We start from the raw sequence: 24,138 nt of genomic DNA, 5'->3' as shown, positions 1-24,138 counted from the left end.
ACAGCCAATGCCGATCACATCAATGTTATATTACGCATTAAAGGATTAAAAGTGTTAATTGCTTCTTTCATTATTCAGCGATTCCTCCGCGTACCACTAGGAGGAAGCCCGCGTACCACTAGTGGTACGCGTACCACAGTTTGAGAACCACTGACATATGCTATATATCTTTGTTTTCACAAGCTTTGGAGACTTGACATAAATTCCGCTTTTAAATAACAGGTCACCTATAGCTTTCGTCATGAGCCATGGCTGTGTTCAAAATGACATCAATGTTTTCAAAGTGCACTGCGAAGGCAACATAAAAAAAAAAAAAATCGCTAAAACTGAACTTTAAAAATACTTTGAAAGCAAATTACACCCAAGAGAGATGACTTTATTTTTTTTGCTAATTAAAGTCTAAATGTTAGAACATTCTAAAGGAATAGGGCATAGGGGGGATAAATGGGAATAGAATACAGTCAGTAACTATGCTTCTGACTACAGCTCCAGAGGTGTAGTTTGCGATGCAGTTTGTGAATGTCAACAAACTATGTTTGTAACGACGCAACTTGCGACCTTAGCTGGCTAATGATGATTTTCGAAAACGCACCCCAGTTTGATACCAGTTTAATTTTTTTTGTTCTGCGTAACACAAAAGTCAGAAACCACTGAATTCCATAGTATTTGTTCATCCTACTACGCAAGTCAGTGGTTACAGTTTTCCAACATTCTTACATTAAATATTCCTTGCTGCTCAACAGAACAAAAACTTGTATGGAACAAGTGGCACAGACAAGCTGGTTCAAATAATGTCACGCCACTCTCAACAAACAATGGTTCATAAAACACACAGCAGATTGGTTTTAAACCTATTATTCTTTCTCCAATCATTTTAGTATACGCTTCTGATCTCTTAGATATCTAGCTGACTTGCTATTTCACAACAAATCAAACTAACTTTTGATGCCACCAACCTTACAAAAGAGCTCATTGTATGCATTAAGAGAGACAGCGAGTGAACGGTGACAGAAATGTCATTTTTAGTGAACCATCCCTTTAAACATGCTTCAAAATTCCATGAAATTGTAGTTTGCCTGGATCCCTGAGCTGTTGTTTAATTAAGTGCTAACATAGATGAGCATTGTCTCTGTTGCTAAGGAGGTGCAGGCATTAGGTGTGGTTGCTGTGTCATAACTCTGGCATGTTTGGAGGTGCACCCACCTTCCTCTCACTGCACTTTCCATTCAAAATCGCCCTGCCTCCCCCTACAGGTGCAGTTACCCACGCAGGATGTCCCAAGTTTATAACCTTTCTCATCTCCTCTTTAAGGACATGGGGTTTTCGTTTGCGTTCAGGCTATTACACTTCAATCTCAAACGCTTTCTAAAGTCTTGCCAAGACAAAAGGCCCTCCGACTCAAGTCCAAACAATGCTAATTCCATTTTTATGAACATGCTTGTAGTTTAAAGTGTCTGTTTGAAGAGATTACGTGCGAGCTTGGCCTGCACTCAAAGCTCATAAGATCTTAAGGACTCAACAAAACAGACTTCACCCTCTTCCAGTCACACTGCTAAACGGTAGCCCCGGGCAGGTCACGGTACAAGGATTAGCAAGAAACTTCGTAAAAATTCCACTGGTCTGTGTAGGAGGGGGTTGCACGGCTCCGCAGGTATGTGTGAGTAGGTGGGTAGATATACAGTATACAGAGAGATACTGATGACGCTTGGATGGACCGCTGCGATTTGTCATGCCTCCACCCTGTTTTCCAAGGAGTGGCGCTCTCACGTTGCTCGTGGTCCTCTCGGATTGCGTGCTGCCCACAAGGAGAACACCTGGGGCTTGTGCCTGAAAAAAGGGTCAAAGGTCAGGCACACTCACCCACGTCTAAGATATCCAGGTAGATGACGTCAGACGTTGCGGTTCCGAGTTGGTTGGACGCCTCCACCCATATCTCATAGGGCGTGAAGAGGGCGAGGTCGCGGGGGATGTAGCACGTGTATGGTTCTCCCGTGCTGTAGTCCTCACACTCCTTCTCCCGTCCGTACCACCTATAGATGCACACATAAGGCTTATTTATTATCAAATGGACCAATAAATGGTTGGATAAAGCAGTTTTGTGGTGATGCGATCGTAAAGACAGCAATATGGTCTCTGGTTATGATTCCTTAATTATTGCATATTCCTTGAGGGAATGAGGATATGATAATTGCTGTCTGGAATCAGCATTCTGTATGCTCACTGGGCATGAAGTTATATAATGTTATGGCAAAAAATGAAGACAGCATTTTTTTCTATATTTACGATTTACAGCTTTGTGTTGAATTAAAACATTGTTTTAATTTTATTCTGGAACCATTTAAAAAATATTAAATAAAAAAGGTTTTCTGTAAAGGTTCCATATTTTTACATTATATTGTTTATATTCATTTTAGACAACACAATACCAATGTATACCAATACCAACTTCAGAAGAGTTAAGAAATCAATAACTGGTTGAGTCGTCCTATTTTTATTTATTTTTTGGTCCCACTTCTTATTAAGTGGCCTTAACTAATATGTACTTACAATGAAATTAATAATTAGTTACAATGTAATTATTGTGTAAATACATGCTTTTAAATTGTACTTATAATTGATTAAATACATGCATGTAATTACACATGTAATTAATTCCTGTAATTACATATTTAATAACACTGTTGACCATCCATTACACTTTAACCCACCCTTAAACCTAGCTACAGTTGAAGTCAGGATTATTAGCCCCCCTTTGATTTTTTTTCTTTTTTAAATATTTCCCTTTTAAAAATTTTCATAGTGTGTCTGGTAATATTTTTCTTCTGGAGGAAGTCTTATTTGTTTTATTTCGGCTAGAATAAAAGCAGTTTTTAATTTCTTTAAACGCATTTTAGGGTCAAAATTATTAGCCCCTTTAAGCTATATTTTTATTAAAACTTGCCTAATTACCCTAACCTCCCTAGTTAACCTAATTAACCTAGTTAAGCCTTTAACTGTCACTTTAGGCTGTATAGAAGTGTCTTGAATATATCTAGTAAACTATTATTTACTGTCATCATGGCAAAGATAAAATAAATCAGTTATTAAAGATGAGTTATTAAAACTATTATGTTTAGGAATGTGTTGAAGAAATCTCTCCGTTAAACAGAAATTGGGGAAAAATAAACAGGATGGCTGATAATTCAGGGGTGCTAATAATTCTGATAAAATGCAAAAAAATTTAAAATTACAAATGAAAAATTATACTGGTGTTTAAAGTAATTGCAATTTTACAGAATTTTCCCTGTGACCAAAAAAAAAAAAAAATGTGTACAGCATCTGCTCATCAGGAAGGATTAGCACAGATTGGTTTTGAGACACCCTTAAACATCCCTCCACTGTCCTCCAGAGAATGGGCATGTGACAACATGAAACATACAAACAAGATAAGGCGTGAATTTGGGAAGAAGCACTGACCTGAGCTTATATTTGAGTGTGTATTTTGTCTTGATGAAGGTTTCCCCCTGGCCCCCAGGGGCCCATCTACAGGTGAGGTCTTTAGTGTTCCTGGACCAGCAGGTAAGATTCACAGGCTTCTCAGGAGGCACTAAAAAATCACCAAAAAAAAAAAAAAAACAGACAAGGTCAATGACTTTTCACAGAGCTGTCAAAGTGAGTTAGTGGAACATGACTCATGCCTCTTATAACACCTTATTAGAGGCACACTAATAACCCATGATGGTTTCCACTACTTACAAGACCAAATGCTGTACGTAGACGCATACGGGAGAAAATCTGTTAAAAGCTTCATGAACAGAATGTCAGAAAACAGTGGCTTACAGCACATTTGGTGAAAAATAGCAATTAAAAATGAAAATAATATTAACATCTGGAGAAGAATTGGACTGTTCCTTCATTTCATTATACCTTGGGAAAATGCCAGAAACTGTTCCAGCCAATGAAAAATACCTAATAAAAATACTTTTGTAAGCAAGAAGAAGAAAAGCCATAACTCAAAAATGGTTTCAGGTTCCTCAAGCAAGGACCCAATGGGTAGGAACTGTAAAGGAGATACTTTTAAGTTTAACATGAAGAGACTTAAAAAAGTGTGACAAGGAAAAAATTGACTGAGTATGCCAATGCAAATGATATGTGAAAATGAGCATCAACTGTATTGTGATTTCATACTGCAACCCCTATGATAACAGCATTGTTCCTTTTTTTATCGTTTTTTTCCTTTTCTTTCTTTAATAAAAAAAATCTGACACCCATCTAATTTTACTGTAAAAACAAAAGTATATATTATTTAGTAGGGGCAGCATGGTGGCTCAGTGGTTAGCATTGTCACCTTATTGTAAGAAGGTAACTGGTTGGCATTTCTGTGGAGTTTGCCTGTTCTCCCTGGTGCTCTGGTTTCCCCCACAAAGACATGCCCTAGAGGTGAATGGGGTAAACAAAATTGGCCATAGTGTATGAGTGTGTATGTGAATGCGAGAGTTTATGGGTGTTTTCCAGTAAAGGGTTGCGGCTGGAAGGGCCTCCGCTGAGTAAAACATATGCTAGAATAGTTGGCGGTTCATTCCTCGGTGGAAACCCCTGATAAATAAGGGACTTAGTTGAAGGAAAATTAATAAAGGAATGAATATTTTTCAGTAGCTATTTCCACGGATGTTTTTATGTTCACACGATTTCACTCTTGAAAATATTACTTGAATTATATAAAAAAGGTTGATAATATTAAACACTGGATTGGATTTGTGTTTATTAGCTCAGCCAATATTAGTCATTCTAAATGTTGACCGAGTTTGAAAATAACCTTTTATTTACCGTTGTTACAGCACCATTGTGCAGATATTATAATGTCTTTCTATCAATTCATATTAGTAAACACATACGTTTTTTTCGGGTACGGATTAACCAATGGCCATTATGGGCACAGGCCCAGGGGCCCGTGCGCACTTGGGGCCCCTAAAAGAGGGAGGAAAAAATGCTGATTGTGTCTATTTAGGCTAAGTGCAAATAGCACAACTTGTTGGATGAAGCTAGTTGAGCGATTCACGCCTATTTCCGTTAGATTGACAAAAGACAACATAACTAAAGGGCGCAACTAACAGCAACGTGAGTGGCATAGCAAAGTGCATGGCAACATATTTTGACACGATCGATCATGAACCCGGTTTGAATCCAGTGTCTGATGAACATATTTTTATTTTTCTCCCCACAACATATCAGATTTTGCCTACTCTTCATCACGAGGAAGACAAGTAGGAATCATCAATAAGTGTGTGTATTATAGAAGACTCAGATTCATAGAACTGAATTGCAGAGGTGTTAACTTAAACAAGTATATTAAAATCCATTCATTTTAAATAGTTGTATTAGTATTTTTTTTTGAAAGTATGATTTAAATAATATACAGTACATATATTTCTAGTATACAAAAATGTAACTTATTTCTATTTTAAAAATGCAGGCAATACGCTATAGATTAAGTTTATTTAAAATATTATATTAATCTATTTTTTAATTCAACTATAGGGGTGCAGCTAGGTAGCCTACAAGACATTGTGCCCAGGGGCCTCTGAATTCTTAATCCGGGCCGGTTTTTGTTTACATTTAAAAAGCTGTTGTTTTGAAAATTCTATTATTTGCAGAGTCCTGAAAGAACTGTATCATAATTTTCACAAAATATTACAAACAACCATTTTTTTAGATAATAATGAGAAATGTATTTATTTATTTGTTTATGCTTGAGCATAAAAATACGCATCAAGTCGGCTCATTTATAATTCTATTCAAATGATGTGGTTAGTACTGTAATATTTCCGACTTTGTTCCCTTTATCAAATGCATTCAGTATTGTTTACCAGAAGACCTTTAAAAAGAACTCATTCCAAAAGTAAAAGCCTTATTAAGTTTTGATGAAAGATAATAAATGCTGCCTTTTTTGGAATAACGCGCACCAATGGATCAGTCACAATAAGCAGAGGAACGTGCATTAAGAAAGTAAATAGGGTCAATTTCGACTTTGTGTTGACTTAAAACATTTTCAATAATGGATGAGTGTCTTCAGCTGTCATCCTCATTTAAGTTCAGGAATGGGGCCAAGATTCCATTCAGCTGAGCACAAAAGACACTGCGTCTAAGTGTAAGACTGTGATTATATGAACCAAACCTTACAGAGAAGACCTCAGAGACACAGAGAGCTTGAGTCAACACAGCACTTAAATCACACACACACACTTATCATAACCACGTCTCTCCATTTCTGGCATTCAATCTTTTTACCAAATGACCAGACAGACACTGGCTTCCTTGCCTTTGTCTCGCTCCCTCAATTTCCACGTGTGTCTGCGTTTGTAATTTTCCATACTGCCACCATTCCATGCAACTTGACAAATGCGGCACATTTGTGTCTGTCGAGGAAAAGCGTCTATAATGGACCACACAGGTGTTAAAAGCATAACAGTGGAACAGATAGCTATCTTAAGCGGCTAAAACCACTCTCAAGTTCATTGGCGGATAGGGGGAAAACAAGGTGACCATCATTTCAAAAATTTTGTTATCTGCACTGCAAAAAAAATAAAGAGTTTTGGTCTTGTTACTAGTCCAAATATCTAAAACAATTCTTAAATTAAGACACATTTTCTAGAGTAGACAAGCAAAAAATATGGTCTTGTTTTCAAAAATAATATACTGCAAATTAGGGGTGTCACGATCCTCCAAATCCTCGATTCGATTACATTTTCGATTCTAAAGTCACGATTCGATTCGATTTTCGAATTAATTATTTGTAGCCTACCGTTTAAACTACCTGACTTGCATGGTCTTTGTTTTACCCATAAACAAATCATACAGTAAATGAATAAAGGTAAGTAACACAAATAATTAAAACCTGTCAATCACTTTTTTCTGCGGGACTCGTGAATAGGCAGTGATCTGTGTCGTTATAATGGCGTCGGTAAAAAAGGTGCACAACCAACAGAAACCAGCCAACAGTATCTGAGGTGTTCGCTAAAATGACTAAGTACTTGTGTGAAAGTAAAAGATGGAAGCAGTCTACAGACCCGCTGACGGCCTTGACTCGCTGTCTCGAGCGCATGACAATGTGTGTGCGTCTGTGTGTGAATGAGTGTGTGTGGTCACGTGATGTGCGTTTTTAGTGAGGAAGGAGGGCTGCTCAGAAACGCTACACGCCTGTGTGGATGTGGATCGCTGTTGTTCTAAAATGCCATTTAAAAACAAAGACATTTTAGTGTAAACAGGGCCTGAGTGTTTATTTTTCGCGAGTGGATTTGCAACGGGTGCGGGGCGGAGGATCGCGATGCGCCCATCGTCTATTATCCCAACTGTAGCATAGCAGAACTTGCAAACTGTTTTTTTTTTGTCGACAACACGAACGTTGTCAACATAACTAACTGGAAATCCAAAATACTTCCACACCGGTGACTTCATTGAAAGAGGAGAGGATTTAAGCTCTGTCGACGGGTCTCAAGCGTCTGCAGTTTTTTTCCTGCTTGGCAAGCCGATTAAAAATTTATAAATTTAAAATTAGAAATTTTAGATATTTAGATTAGGGGTGTAAAATTAAATTGTTAAATTAATTGTTTCTTCTGAAAAAAATAATTGTTAAAAAATAAAAATTTAAACTTTATTAAAAATATTTCAAAATTCAAAATGAATTCAAAATGAATCATATCCTCTATGCACTGCGATGCAGATGCAGACAATTTGGTATCGGTTTAGTAATTTTCATAATCGGTTATTATGTACTGATATCCTTTATCTCATATGCGCCATGTCGCGGTAGCTTACTATGGCCAGGGAAGCGAGCGTGAGTATTTTACAATGCTCCAACTACTTAAAATGCAGAAACTGTGCACAATGTGTTTCAATTTGCCTGTGTGTTTGCTGGACAATCTTTCACTGACACTTAAAGCAGAAGCCCCTATTTCACTGCGATTGAGTGAATGAAAGTAGACTCCATTTCTCTCTCTCTCGCACTGTGGCCCATTTGACTAACTGGCAGGACTTTTCCTCTCCTCTCGGCTGTAACAGCGATACTTCAGATTTTTCTCCACCGTGTCTATCATGGATCAGCTGTGATCGACGCTGCCGTTTATCAGTGTCACTCTTCTGTAAGGAGAGCCAGCGGGATAGAGCCAATTGCTGCCCTTTCTGTTGAGCATGTGACCAATCAAAGGGGTGTAAGAAAGAACAAGGCTCAGAAAGCGAGCGGGATATTTATGTTTGTTTATTTGTTATAAATGCTTGTGTTGTTTAAAGGTACAGTTTATTTATCTGACTGTTTGTATTAAAGAACTAAATTGTATTACAAAGATTACATAAATTTAAATATATTTATACATTTAATACAAGAATTGCTGCTGGGGAAAAAAAACTGTGTATAGAAAGCATCATTCATGCACCATGATGCACAGAGATATTGAATTGAATTGAATCAACGGCATGATAATCGTAACTGAACCGTGAGACCAGTGTAGGTTCACACCTTTAATTTAGACTAGAAACGAAACAAAAACTCAAAGAAAAGCATTTCATTTGCAGTGTGTAATGCAAATAGTTGGAAATACACCATAGATCTGTTATTATAGCTTGTCAAATTAGCCCCTATTTGTGTTTAATTACCAACATCCTATTTTGTTTTTTACACATCTCATCAATAGCATATAAGCTGCTGCTTTCTAAAGAGGGCACAGCCTTTACACCATGTTCTCACAGAAACAACAAAACGAGAGAATTCTCACGAAGCCAACATGTCAGTTGGACAATGATAAAAAAAAGGAAGTATTTACAACGTCTAGACTGCACCAGGACATTTCTGAATGCTTAGTGGATTCATTTATGTAGTTGTTGTGAAGTTGATTCAGTATCTTTGTTCCCCTGCTTTTCATTTGTAAATAAACATTACACTATTAGTTCAATTCTCTTGTCCTCACAGAAAATCTAACTATACATTGTATAATAAATGTGTGTGAATGAATTACGCTGGCATGTTTTCAGCAAGATCAAATGACATGGCTTTGAAATGTCTGTGAACAGAGTGTAGGACAATGATAACATTCTCAAAATATGAATTAACATACCTGTTTTGTAAATAGAGTTAGAACACGAAACACTGGTATTGACTTTTCCAGAAACAGCATTGAACTGATCATTGCACAAGAAGCATGTTAAAGATCCGTTCACACCAAGCACGATAACGGTAAAGACAGAGTTAAAAAAAAAATTGGGAATGTAAAACAACAACAGACCCAAGCTATATCGATAAAGATGTCGATTCAGCGATTCATTTGTTCCAAAACCCCTCTTTAGCGCGAAGCTAATCTGCGCTGATTGGACCTATGACAGCCTGTTTAGATTGGTCGACAGCGTTCAGCGCCAGACAAATGCCCAGGGTGGTTTGTCAAGCCCCCGGGTCGCCAACATTGGTATAGCAATCGCATCGGACGCCGAAACACACTTCATAGTAAAACTTACTCAACACTGTTATTCAGACACCTTACCACCAAAACCAGTGTAGTCAAACACCTGCATATTGCTCCATTCTTAACTATGAAACACATTCAATATTAATCCACACACCAGCAAAAGCTGAAGTATTCTGAACCTTGACCACAGCACGTGTGTAGGAACAGCTGACGGTGGCCATAGCAATGAATAACGGCAGTGCAACACAAGCTCACAAACACGTTTAAATCTGTAAACAAAGCAGCACGCGTCGCGTTTCAATGTGGCATTAGACGCGATATGAAAATATAATGAGTTAACCTGTTACAGTACAAGCGGTTACAAGTAACAAAACACAATTAAATAGATCATTTGCCAGCTAGAGAAAACAAGGAGACAGCCATTCACTTACACTTATGAAATGTGTCACGGGCCAGGTCTGATTTCATTAATTATGTTTCATTTTGGATAAAATGAAGCTTCTCACTGTAACTTAGATCATTTCTATTTGCAATCATTGCTGTGGCACCTCCTGCGTGAAGTGTTATATGTTCTCAGGGCTTACCTGTACTTACATTTTCTGGCTAAAATGTGAATCGCGATTTTTTTGCTTAAAATAAAGATCACAATTTTCTCACGATTCTGTAGATGTAAAATAAAGCTTAATATGAGATTATTGTTTTTTCTCAAACATATGGTAAAACAACAATATTAATATTATGTGTAGGTCTACTGGTTTCAATAAATAATTCTATTCTACTTATAATAATTCTGATGTTAAATTAGGTTTGTGATGTATGCTCGCAATTTGTCATTGAAAACATTTTTAGACCATTTAATCAACATTATATAGGCTAGAGTAGTTATACTGACACTGTAAACATTTATTTTCATGCACAACTCTTTGTTCGCTATAAGAAGAAAAAACTTATTAAATGCTTGTTGCAGTTATAACTCTAAATTGTGTGATTATTTAAATAATGTGCATGCTTTCATTTTCACTAAGTGCTGTTCATACTTCGAACGCGGCTTTCAAACGATCACTCTGTGCCACAAACTGAATATTATTTACAACTTTATTACATGTTATTTACAGCATATGAAGGTTCTGTTTACTAAAGTAGACATGCTATCATTAAGTAGGGCGCGCCTGCACAGTCAGCAGCTCACGTCACCTGTGATTTCCCAGCCGCGAATACATCATTATATGAAGAAAAAAATGACGTTTTTAGGGGAATTATATCTTTTAACATCATTTGGAGGTGTCCATGTCGCTGAGCAACGTGTGTGAAACAATGAAAAGACTCGTGCAGCCGCCTTTGCTTCTCTCCTGAACTTGAAAATATGATTAACAGAATCGTAGAAATGCTGGATTAAGATCGTCTATGGGGGTCGAATCGAGATTGTGATCTTTTTCCGATTAATTGTGCAGCTCTAATACAGATTATTGAAAGTTCAAAGCAATGTGTTTGCTACTTTTGAACTATTTGTTTTAAGTAAAATCACTATCTATTCAGACAATACCCTTTTCCTTTTCTTCAATGCATTCAAAACATTTTCTCATTGACTACGTCATTCATTGTGGCTACCTTATTTTAATTCAGCAATTTATTTTTAAAAGCTAACCTAATTAATTAACCTAAAAAGTAACTTGTGTTACATTTTCAAAAAAGTAACTCAACTATTATTACTTATTTTTTTTAAGTAATGCGTTACTTTACTCGTTACTTAGAAAAGTAATATTATTACGCTTATTGCATAACTGACAACTGTTATTAAGTGTCATTTGCTCAGTTATGTCATTTTAAATGCAAAGATGACACTGTTTGTTATGACAAATACATTACAAAGACAACATAACTTGTCATAAATCTGTCATAAACATGATTGTCATAAGGCATTATAATTGTGTCATGAATATTTTTCTGATATTCGTAGAACAAACTTTATTTGTCATTGAAATGTCTCAATAAAAGTGTAATTACTGAGTCAAATAATGTTTAACAGCGTCAATAATATTTAATGACATTTTAAGGGAAAATGTAGCTTTTACAACTGTAGTTGAGGAAATAAATACATATATTAATGAGGGTGTTAAAAAATTCATGACAATTTCATGAATGACAATGGCTTCACGACAATCATGTTTATGACAGATTTATGACAAGTTGTCATAACAAAAAAAAGACAAAAACAGGTTGTGATGCATTTGTTTATGTTTAGGTGACATAACAACAATGTCATCTTTGTCATAACTGAGCAAATGATACTTCGTCTTATGAACACCCCTTCAAGTAAAGTGTTACGAATTATTGTGACAGCCCTAGGATTTAACACAGAAAGAAAAGCACAAACTAAAACTAAACATTAATCATTCATCAGAGTAAAGTTGATCATTTTATTTATATAAACAGTTATCCCGCTTTTTGTGAACAAGCCTTAAGTCGCTAAAGCAGCACATTTTTTCTCATGCTCCCAGAAAAAGTCTTACAAAACAAAAGTACTGGGTTGTCCTTTTTCATGTTTTCTCTGTTGGTAGATTACAGCACTTAACCACAGAAACAGTCAGATTTTCATGATATATGTCAGCTTTAAACACTGCAAAAACTACAGCTCAGTGGCAGGGGGTCAATGCATGAAGACCGTCTATTAGTCTCACCCATATTCCCCCAAGGCCCCAGGCTTACCCACAGAATCCATTTAATCGTATTTAAGTTGGACTGCGTGCACATTCACCAATTAAGCGCACTCTGTAGTAAATAGGAACAATATGGTAGACAGGACTCACTGCCAACGTAGATGCAGGAGCCGGCCAGCACATGACCTCCACCGTTATGGCATACAAGGTTGTCTCCAGAGCGCTGACGGGACCCTGAGAGCCTGGGCAGGGTGACACTGATCACAGTGGGGCTTAAGATGCTGTAGGTGCTGCTGGGAAGACGCTTGCCGTTCAGCGTCCAGTAGAGCGAGCCTGCATGGATGCCGTGGTCTGGATTGACCGAACACGTTGCTGTCAGGCTGGAGCCGATGAGCAGGGCGGGGTCTTGAGGGTAGATTGTAGCCACCTCTGAGAGGGAAAGAGGCAGTTTGGTTATTACGGGTTTAACGCTTAGGGAGGAGACATAGTTAGCTCATTGACCACAAATACAACATTATGTTGCATGGATATATTTAAATAGCTAAAAATAGAGGGTGTCAAAATTATTAATTTTTCTTTGAAGTCAAAAATCATTAAGTGAAAATCATGTTCCATAATGATATTTTGAGAATGATCTACTATAAATATATCAAGGCTCAATTTTTGGTTAGTAATGTGCATTGCTAAGCACTATAACTAGACATATTTAAAGATAATTTTCTCAGTTTTTTGATTAGTTTGATTCCGGATTTTTAAATAGTTTTATTTCGGCCAAATATAATCCAATCTTAACACTTATACATCAATAGAAAGATTATTTATTCAGCTTTCAGATCTCAAAATACACTTATGACTGTTTTTGTTTTCCACGGTTACATATGGATATTCAGATGAGAGATTTTCTATCTATTTCACAAAGATGGATATTTAATGGTTAATGTTTTTATGGTTGCCTAACTGATGTTTTACATCTGGTATTAAGATGTGCTTTTGTCAATTCAACCACAAGCAGATGGCACTGAATACGGGTGTAAATGGGGTCTAAAATATTCAACTAGACCACCCCTTCCATTGTCTATGCAGTCACAGCCAGTTCCAAAACCGATCACTCACACAGTGGCATAAAAAATATGAAACATACATTATAAATAAGAGTAGAGGGTGAAATAAAACAAACTGACATTAATTTTGCAATGCGGCTATTTAAATCATAAAACTAACTGTGAGTAATCCCAACACAAGTGATCATAAGAGATGCATCTGAATGCATGTTAATAATAAGAGATGGAACTGTACAGCGTCTTGACTGGATCACTGTAAATGCATGACAATATAAGGTACAAGAGGACCTATAAGTAACTTGGCATGTATTTTAATGTCAACTTATCATATTATAACCTCTGCTGATTCTCTAATAATAGTTGACATCAAGTTGCAAAGATATTTATGATCAAATGCATGTTTTAATATGAGCATCAATGTAAAGTGAAACCTATTTGCTAGCTAAATTAAGCATGATTAAAACAAAACAAATGAACTTTTTTCATTTTCCTTCAGCTTAGTCCCTAATTTATCAGGGGTCGCCACAGCGCAATGAACCACCAACTATTCTAGCATATGTTTTATGCAGCAGATGCCCTTCCAGCAGCAACATACTGGGAAACACTATAGACTCTCTCATTCACCATACAGTACACTGCGGCCAATTTAGTCTTATGACTATGGGGGAAACCCATGTGAACAAGAGGAGAACATGCAAACTCCACTCAGAAATACCAATTGGCCCAGCCGGGACTCAAACCAGCGACCATCTTGCTGTGAGGTGAAAGTGCTAACCACTAAGCCACTGTGCCACCTTTTAAAATAAACCAATAAATGTAAAATAAATTATAGAACTATAAACTATATTGTAGAAAATATTGTTCACCAAGTTTAGCGTTTACATTGACCACACAAAGCTGTGAAAGACCAATCAGTATCAGCTTTCAAAAAATTAAAACCGTGCAGTTAAAATAATTTTTGTTACTTGGAATAAAAGATGTAACACTTTATTTAAATGTCCTTCTAACATGCTACATTTAATCATTAATTAAATTACGCTTGCACTTTTAGAACAAGAAATGTTGCTAAAGGCATAGTTCACCCAAAAATGAAAATGCTGTCATCTTTTTCTCATCTTCCACTTATTCCAAACCTATTCAACTCTCTTCCCTCTGTTTAACACAAAAGAAGATATTTCCATAGTATTTTCGTTTATACTATAGATGTCAATGGCTGCTGATTTCCCCTTAATTAATAATAGTCAGTATTTAAATGAACATTTCCAGTGTCGTTCATTCATTCTCCTTCAGCTTAGTCCATTATTTATCAGAGGTCACCACAGCGGAATGAACCTGCCAACTATTCCAACGTACGTTTTACACGGGAGACACACATCACACACATCACACACACATTCACACACATCAAAACTTCTAACAGCATCTATCACTGCACTGAACGCTTCCATTAAATTAGCATATAAAATTCCACAACAGGATCTCGCACACAAATGTCATTTCAAAAACCCTGTTGGAGTTCATTATCACCCTTGTAATGTGACAGTGTGGAATCCCTTTTAAAAAAAAAGTGCAATTGGGTAATGTAAGTGATGAGTGATCTGCCATGTGATTACATGTAATTACATCAAGATGGATAGACAGACTAACCTTAAAAGACAGAGATTACATATTCGGCACAAAAAAAAAACAAGCAGAAAGGTTGAAATCCTCTATCATTATCAAAGAAGGAAAGATTCAAATCAGTTATTTCATCTCATGACAAGGCTCACTATATGTTTTTTAATTTTGATTGGTGCTGTTTCCTTTAAGTAGAATTTTAAGACTGAAACCACACTGGAAAAAAGATTCATTGAATTTTCTAAATTCTTTTAAGGTAAGTGGTTGGAAACCATTTATATGGGCTAAATTTTAACAAACAAATTAAATTTAGTATTGTTCAACTCAATTTGATTGTTTAGATTCAACCCATATAAATTTACCGTAGTAAATCAAGTGAATCCCTTTTTTCAGTGCATTTAATGACACTAGAAATAATTTTTTACCTGAATAGGAAATCAGCAGAAAGATATTTGGTTTCAGATCAGAGGGTTTCGAGCCATGAGGTAAGCTTGTTCATCTTGTCATCAAGGCGAGGGAAACGCAGTAAAGTATCTCACAGCTGAGATGCTGAACAGCGGGACCACCCTTTGGACATTCCTTCCCGTTTTGTCAAACCGCGATGATCTTTTAAAAGGTTACTTCTGCCGGCACATTTTTGTCCTCCTTTTAACTCTGTTTATATTTCACTGAGGCCCAGAAAAAGTCCGCCTGACGCTTTTGCGTTTAATGTGAACTGTGTGACAAGAGGAGAGGGAAGTGTAGTTTACCATCATCAGTGGACGTAACGCACTTCACTTTCTTAATCCCCTGCCTGGCACTGAGGGTGTGAATGAGGCAATACTTAATTAGGTGTAATTAGTCTCAATCTTCCCCTCCACCAACACCTGTGAATGTCACGTAAGGGGAATGTCCTAAACGCTTGCATTGTAAATGCGTTTCACAATGGCTATTAATAATTTAGCCCTTTGTTATTTGCAACACAATGTTGCCTTTTGATCCTGTTATACATTGTTCTCTGTGATTCATTAAAAGCAAATTAAACTTTCACAAACACCTATATTTCACCAACACCGAAACGTACTACGAACAGAACGCTCAGCCACAGCGATTGTGTTGAATTGAGGTGAACTTTTACAAAAACAAGCTTAAGAAATATGATGTCCGGGTTTTTGCCGTGGGTTACAGGGCTGAAGTCTCCATGTGTTAAATGAATTAAGCTCTGACCTTTTGGATTTTTTTTAATCAACAATAGGCTTTTCAATGCAGTGCAATATCATGCATTGATAGCAATATCATCAGCATTGCAATGCATACAGTGAGTACACCACAATTTGAAAATGAAAAATTTTATCCGTGAATATAGGCAATGTATTTTGGTGCATTTAAACAAAACAGATTTATTAAACAGATCTATTTATTTTAATAATATTTTGGTCACCAAACAAACTTAGAAACTGAAAGGTTATACAATTAAATTCAAGAAAAATATTGCAAAAATAAATTACAACCTACAAAATTTCATTGATTTGATTTTTCCTGTTTTTAAATTTGTATTTAATAATTTTCTAATATATAAACTGTACTACTGTACTAGTTTTAGGACCGTAATCCTAAGTTATTTTGGTAGATTAGCTCCAGATTTGGCTTCAGTGCTGACTAATCTAATGTATATGCACAAATATAATATTGTATAGCTTCATATTAAAATGCGTTAGGGGTTGTACTTCTATATGCTGAGCACTATAAATAACAATAATAATAAAGCATTTAATGGTGTTTACTAACTTCTACAATCCTAGATTTATTAAACCTGCTAAATACAATTTAAAGATGCTCAAAAATGTTTTAAATTACTCAGTTTAAAATTAAAATTAAGACAATCCAGAAAATTTCGGCTCAGCATCTTTGATAAAAACTTTCAGATGACTATAAAAATATTACTATTATTATCAAATTAGTAATTACTAAATTATGTGTTTATTATTATAAAATACTGGTCAAAAATATGAATTGTGTTAAATATTAAACAAGAAATATAAAATTTCTAGAGGCTTTTTTTTTTCTATTACAAGTTTTTACCAAATTAAGTTCAGAAATTAAATAGGCTAAAGAGGCGAGCCATCAAAACTGCAGGATTTTTTCCAAAATATTACTACTATTATATTTGTTTAATAAAATACACTTAAAATTTAAGCTGTTTTGTTGATAAAAAATGCAAATGCAACATTTATGAAGCTTATAAATTCAAACCAATATTTATAAAATAGGTACATGACAACCTGGCACATTCTCCCTTGTTATTAATAAACACACAAACAATATATTGTGCTTTGAAGATACTTATGAAGTATCCACTAACTTCATTCATATTATTATAATAACGTTAAGTTTCTATTTGAACTAGCCTATTCTGTCTACCAACGCGTCAAGTTCGGAAACTAGTGAAGGTACGTAAGAACACATGTAACACACACACATACATACACACACAAACAGAGAGCTATAAATGTACTCACGGGTGGAAGACGACAACACGCCGGCAGCACAGAGGTGCAAAAACAATAAGCAGATCATCTTACGAGGAATGTTCGCTTTCTTTCTATTAGCACGACAGCGTGTTATTGGCGTATGCAGGAGTGTCTGAAGATCCACGCATGCCACACCGAGTCCAGCTCCAGTGCACCCGAACAGTTGATCCCAGCGTCGGTTCCTGAGCTGCTCACGTCCCGCGGATCTTCCACAACACTGAACTTTACATAAGAGCCGCCAAATGTTCTGTTAACGCGACGGTGCATTCGTCCTCTTCATTTACTTTTGGCATCGTTTACCGTGCCGAGGCTCTCCACTGCTAGGAAACATCCAAGTTTATACTTCGCAAGCTCCTCCCATTACTTCCCACACAGCTCCAAGTCATTTTTGCCTCTTTCTTTCGTTTTATTCCTCCCTTCCTTCTGTATGTGCCCTCCTCTTGTCTCTTAAGCAGGTCTGGAGAAGTTCTTGTGTCTTTGAATCAGTCAGCTTCAGTCTGTGGGTTAGAGCAATCTCTTAATTGGAAGCCTTTCCACTTCTGCCTTTATTATGTGAAGCTATTTTGAAGTTGAGTAATTACCCAGATAGCAGGCAGTAATCGGCCCGAGCTCGGCTGCCCTCCGGTGCCTCCGGCTCCGACTCGGCATCGGCGAGTGTTATCCGGGCCGAGTGCGGCCCGCAGCTCGCTCGCGCACATGCGGTTGTGATGCGGCTGTAAAGCACTGGCCCGATTCCGGTCAACCATATCCGGCCCGAGTCTGTCTGTAGAGTCCTGGCCGCTTCTGGCAAGGACTCGGCTGATGGCAACCGATTAAGTTCTTATTTTATCTAGTAATCTGTTAGCTCCACGTTTAATGATAATTTGAGAACATATTCATGGTACGATAGCAAAAAAAAAAAGAATATTTAGTGTGGATGGTCGCAATGTTTAGACGCAAACAAAACAATATTATTTATAAATAGATTATACATGTCATCTAGAGAAAAACTATGTAAAATTCGCTTATTTTTGAGATAGCACGCTCCTGTGCTGACTGTTTTTTTATAAAGCAGAAGTTGGTTTCATAATAAACACATGCGTGACTAAACTCATGATCCAAACTCCAATCCAGACGGTGGCGGTAATGCTCCAAAAAGCTGGTTGTCAACCACCATGGCACGAAGATCACAAGAAGAAAAAGTTTGGTTTTTCAAACATTTCACGTGGAGTCCGGTCAGAAAGGTAAGCTTTTTACTGCTTGTGTACTGTATAATTAGCGAATTTAGAGCTTAAAACATTTCCACGGTGTTTGGTTGTAACAGCGTTTAGTAATTTAAAACAGTTTGATACGAAATGTAACTTGCTTTAAGAAACACGACTGGAGCTAATGTATGCTAACGCTAACAGTTACCAACACGTCTAAAAGTTCCTTTTCCTTTTACACAATGTTAGATTGTAACGTGTGTAGTAACTGAAAACTATTTTAATTATTTTAAAGAAACATGAAACGAATTTGTGTGTATGCTAACTGCGTTAAAGAAAGTTTCTGTAGACGAATCCATTAACTAACTTGGCAAAACGTGTTTTTTTCCTGATTTAACATTATAAAGTACTGTGGATGTTGAAAAAATCATTGTACAGGCGTATACTTATCCAACAGTATTAATTCTGTGATTATGTGTAAATAAAAACTAATCGTTTTGGATTAATAAAATATTATTGTTTATCTTGTTTATGCAGTTAGTCACGAAAAATGATGGAAACTCGACTGTTTACTATTCTCTTTAAACTATCCAAGAGAAATATATTAGTGTGCACTTTAATTCATATGTGTTAGCCTATGTGAATCAATTATATCTTTTGTTCAAGCTGTAATGATCAGTTAATGTAAAACTGAACGTCTTAAAGCAGATTTTGATGTTTTTTTTTTGTTTTTTTTTATGTTATTGACAGTGATAAATTCTGATTTAAATGAATGGGTAACAATATTTGTTGGTTAAGTCTCATTGTTCTTGTTTAACAAAGGTTAGTGAGATCATTTTGCAGCACATCACGACCAAAGAAGTCAATGGCACACTCTTTTGAACGTGAATAGGCATGCTATAGTTGTGTGCTAAAAGTCCATTATAAGCTGTAAACTGCTGATATATTTTCAACATAGATTGAGCTTTTCAGACATTACATTACTAATTGCTTCACAAACAGCTGAAATGGTTTATTGTTATTGGCTATCATCATCAAACATTTTTCACAATGGTAGGTTAATCTTCATGGGTACAGAATAATGCATGTGCTTGACCATCTTACAAATCTATGTCTCAGATTCATAAGGCTGTCACTCTGCATGAATCTCCGAATAAATCTTGTGCAACCTTCTGTGTACTGATTATTTACACTATAGGTATTATATGCATTAATTAACTTTGATAGTATTTCAGGATTTGAACTTTTCTTTACGGGAGGTTAACAACAATGGGATGTTTTATTATAGATGCATATGAGGAAGCTCGACTCAAACATCCACACGCAACTGTGATTTCTGACTGGTAGACAGATGAAGATGATGATCGCCTGTCATACATCTAAAGACAGAACAGGTTTGTTTGCAATTATTTTAAACACATACTGTCAACATTATGTCCTTGATCTATTACAACCTGTGAGTTTTGCCCTGGCACTATACTAAAGTGATGTTTTGTTTTGTAAATGTATCTGATTAAGGGACAGTATGGACACATCTATACCATGATGAAGAAAAATTACTTGGAACAAAGAGGCTGGATAAAAGGCAGGTATGAAGATTTCAGAAATCAATGCAGCACCACAAGTACCATCACCATCAATGACTATGGCAGAAATCTTAAGACCACCATCAACATGCACAGATACTGTACATTCCAGTACACCAGGCGTGTCCAAACTACGGCCCGCGAGGCTTTTTATAAATATCAATAGAATCTGGCCCGCTATACAAAAATGAACGTAATTCAATAAATAACCACCGGGTGTCGCTATTACATGCATTCAATTAAGCAGCAGTTCTTGTTATGATCTATCTATCTATCTATCTATCTATCTATCTATCTATCTATCTATCTATCTATCTATCTGTCTGTCTGTCTGTCTGTCTGTCTGTCTGTCTGTGTCTGTCTGTCTGTTTGTATCTATCTATCTATCTATCTATCTATCTATCTATCTATCTATCTATCTATCTATCTATCTATCTATCTATCTATCTATCTATCTATCTATCTACACACAGTTGAAGTCTGAATTATTAGCCCCTCATTGATTTATTTCATCTTTTTTAAATATTTCCCAAATGATGTTTAACAGAGCAAGAACATTTTTACAGTATGTCTGATAATATTTTTTCTTTTGGAGAAAGACTTATGTTTTATTTCGGCTAGAATAAAAAGCGGTTGAATTTTTTTTATGAACCATTTTAAGGTCAAAATTATTAGCCCCTTAAGTCTTCAGAACAAACCATTGTTATAAAATAACTTGCCTAATTACCTTGACTAGTTAACTTGATTAACCTAGTTAAGCCTTTAAATGTCACTTTAAGCTGTATAGAAGTGTCTTAAAAATATCTAGTCAAATATTATTTACTGTCATCATGGCAAAGATAAAATAAATCAGTTATTAGAAATGAGTTACTAAAACTAATATGTTTAGAAATGTGTGGAAAAAAATGTTTAACTCCGTTAAACAGAAATTGGGGAAAAAATAAACGGTGGCTAATAATTTAGGGGGGCTAACAATTCTGACTTCAACTGTATAGATGTATATATATATATATATATATATATATATATATATATATATATATATATATATATATATATATATATATATATATATATATATATATGTGTAAAATTTGGCCCGCGACAACGTTTGTTTTTTTGCATCTGGCCCTCGGCCCAAAAAGTTTGGACACTCCTGCAGTACACCTATGAACATTTACAGTCTTTGTTCTAGTGCAGTTTGAGATCAAGACAGAACTTATTGCAACTCGTCATGTCTTTGTAAGAATTGAAGACATCACTAAATTTGTTAAGGTTTAATGCAGCTAGAAAGTAAAGATCAACTAGAGAATATCAGCAGTGTCTAACCCACTGTTGTATTTACAGAAGTTGTATGAGAATAAGCTACAGGTTGATTTATACTAATCTGTTATTTTTCTTTTTTAGCACGACTGACTGAAGTTTTAAAATCATGCAACGTCATAAAGCAGCAGCTGGGCCTGATTCTCACAAAACCAAAACAGACGTGATGAAATTCCAGATGTAAACACATTTGACCTTCCTTTGGCCAATTTGATTTGGAAAAGCTTGAAAATCAACTAAAGGAGCAGCCCGAACAAATGAAGAAACTGGTAAGTTCAAGCTCTTGCTAATTTCAAAGTGTTTTAAGTTTATTTGTTTTTTTTTTTATAGTTTTTTTGCTTCGTAGGTAGCCTACTTTTTTCCTAATTTTTTCTTTTTTTTTTACATTAGTACTTGTTCACTACTAATTATCTGTTTATCTTTTAATCACAGATGGAGTGAGGACAAATGTCCTTACCACGCCACTGATAAAGAAGTGGTAAAAATGCATTACAAGGTAGCTACAACTTGCCCCTGACAGGGATGGAGGAAGAAAGAAGAGAAAGCTAATGTGTCAAATGTCTACATCACTATTTTGTTTTATTTTTTAAACAACATTTTATGTGTATTAGGATGTTCCCTGATACTTGAACAATTTGTTTCTTTCATTTGCATTTATATATATATATATATATATATATATATGTATATGTATATATATATATATATGTGTGTGTGTGTATATATGTATGGTATGTATGTATGTATGTGTGTGCGCCAAATTCTGAAGAAACATCTTGATACATTTTTAATAAACGTAATACAAATAAAATTATAAATATAAAATTGCACAAGACGTGTATATATATGAAATGTATAATCATCTCACTCATGTCTTGCTGTTTGTGCAATTGCTTTTGTTCAAGTTTATTTAAAAAAAAAGTTTGACTTTATACTTCTGCAATTATTCATATATATATATATATATATATATATATATATATATATATTTGTTTGTTTATTATTATTATTTTAATGTTTTATTAAAAAATGTTTCAAGATGTTTCTTCAGAATTCTGCTGTACTTTTTACAAGTTTGACTTGGATATTTTACGGATTGTCATTGGTATTTTTAAGATGTTTCTTGCTATATCTTAAATTGGTTTCTATATTTAGGTTTATATAAAATTTAGCTGTTTTTTACAAATTTTTAATTCAAGTCTATTGGGAAAACAGGGTTGTTTTAAAAAAACATCTGTGTTTGTGTGTAATTTTTAGAGTTTTTGTTTAAATCTTTCTGTGTGTCTTTATTGTGTTGTTTTATTGTTGTTTTTATATTGATATTCTTGTGCACTACAAAATTATTTATAAAATTTTTGTACTATTTTTTTCATGCAATCAATAAACGTTTAACATTTATTTATTTTGTCATTTGTCTGATTATTTTCGTTACAGAATATGTATGCAGTTTGCACTTTATTCAAAGGTTAAACGCAGTGCTTACACTTTGTGTTTACATTATAGCCTGTGTTTGCTGTTATATAAATTCAAATGGTTGTAATACCATATATCAAGTACCAATGTAATACCAAAAGGTTTTATAAGGTGTATAAATATGGAGTCGCGCCAGCTCCGGGCCGCAGCGCACATTACCCTCGCGCCGATTCCGGCGCGGATGCGCAGCGTCGGCTCGCTTACGGCGGCCGCATCTGGCCCGCTTGATTCGGGCCGGAATCGGGCAGTGAGTCCACAGGCATCCGGCCCGAGTCCGGCAGCCGAAGTTGGGCCGAGGGGTTAGTCTCCGGCAGGCGACAATCTAGCCGGAACTGGCCCGAGTGTATTTTGCTATCTGGGTACATTCTGGGACATTTTGCTGGAATGAATATGTAATGTCTGCCACCCCTTTTTTACAATATGAATTTTTGACTAGCATAAAAATTGAATTTGAATACTACCATAAGCATGATTAAAGCTAAATAAACAGACATAAATGTGCCTCAAAAAGCCAGAAACAAAATGTGACCCTGAAAAGCAAAACCATAATTGTCATAAATGTATTTATGCATTCCATGAAAGCTAAAAAAAATATGAATAAATAAGCTGACAATATTAGGCTGATATACCACAATCTGAAAAGCTGGAATATGATTGTTTAAAATATTTATATTCAGTATATAAAAATATACTGAGAAAATTTGCCTAGTTCTTAAGTTATATTAATGTTAACAGTAATGTACAAAATAACTTCATGGAACATCTTTATTTAATATTCCAATAATTTGTGGCATAAAAGAAAAGCGATAATTTTCATCCAAACAAAGTATTTATGGTTTATATATATATATATATATATATATATATATATATATATATATATATATATATATATATATATATATATATATATATATATATATATATATATATATATATATTTATATTTATATGTTTGTGAAACATAAAGATGGTTTTGTGATCCTATATTAAAATATTTTTTTACTCAAAATAGGGCAGAATTTTTTTTTTGTCAAAAGTAGAGTCAATGTGTACCATCATTTCATTTCATTTATTTAATCTGTTGTTTTTGGAAATGTAAATCAATGAAAAAATTAAAAGTCTTTTTAAACACATGTACCCAATAATAAATGTTTTTTTTTTTGGTATGTGTGCTGTACAGTTACAGTACAGTTAATTTGAAAATTTCTGAGCAAAAATAAGGATTTTCACACATTTTTACCATGATTTACAGAGGGCACACACTACAAAGTCATTAAGTGCAACAATAGTTAC

The 24,138-nt window shown here is 35.3% G+C and overlaps 1 protein-coding gene and 1 long non-coding RNA gene across 5 annotated transcripts in view; one reads left to right on the top strand and one right to left on the bottom strand.

The window, feature by feature from the left end:
* Positions 1–17,589, bottom strand: part of crlf1a (cytokine receptor-like factor 1a) — a 44,018-nt gene extending 26,429 nt beyond the window's left edge. Inside the window, exons 1-4 of one of the 3 annotated variants that reach the window (XR_015477685.1) lie at positions 17,265–17,589; positions 12,239–12,517; positions 3,457–3,586; positions 485–2,030 (exon numbers count right to left, since the gene is read on the bottom strand). Coding sequence is in view for 2 of the 3 variants with exons in the window: in XM_087239249.1 (XP_087095375.1) it covers positions 1,861–2,030; positions 3,457–3,586; positions 12,239–12,517; positions 17,265–17,322 (637 nt within the window). In the remaining variant the exon portion in view is untranslated. The remainder of the gene's footprint in view (positions 1–484; positions 2,031–3,456; positions 3,587–12,238; positions 12,518–17,264) is intronic. The other 2 variants (XM_087239249.1, NM_001002650.1) reach the window with 2 other exon arrangements.
* Positions 17,590–18,444: 855 nt separating this feature from the next.
* Positions 18,445–22,767, top strand: LOC147846462 (uncharacterized). Of its 2 annotated transcripts, none has more exons than XR_015478789.1 (6): positions 18,445–18,499; positions 19,749–19,854; positions 19,979–20,049; positions 21,454–21,638; positions 21,802–22,006; positions 22,409–22,767. It is a non-coding gene; the product is annotated as an uncharacterized LOC147846462 (long non-coding RNA). The 2 variants fall into 2 exon arrangements; XR_015478790.1 differs by lacking the exon at positions 18,445–18,499 and adding an exon at positions 19,520–19,658.
* Positions 22,768–24,138: the final 1,371 nt, after the last annotated feature.

This window comes from Danio rerio, chromosome 2 (assembly GCF_052040795.2).
Source record: "Danio rerio strain M-AB ecotype USA chromosome 2, GRCz13ab, whole genome shotgun sequence".
NCBI classification, from domain to species: Eukaryota; Metazoa; Chordata; class Actinopteri; order Cypriniformes; family Danionidae; genus Danio; species Danio rerio.
The sequence above is the reverse complement of the archived record's forward strand: the minus strand, read 5'-3'. Positions and strand labels throughout refer to the sequence as shown.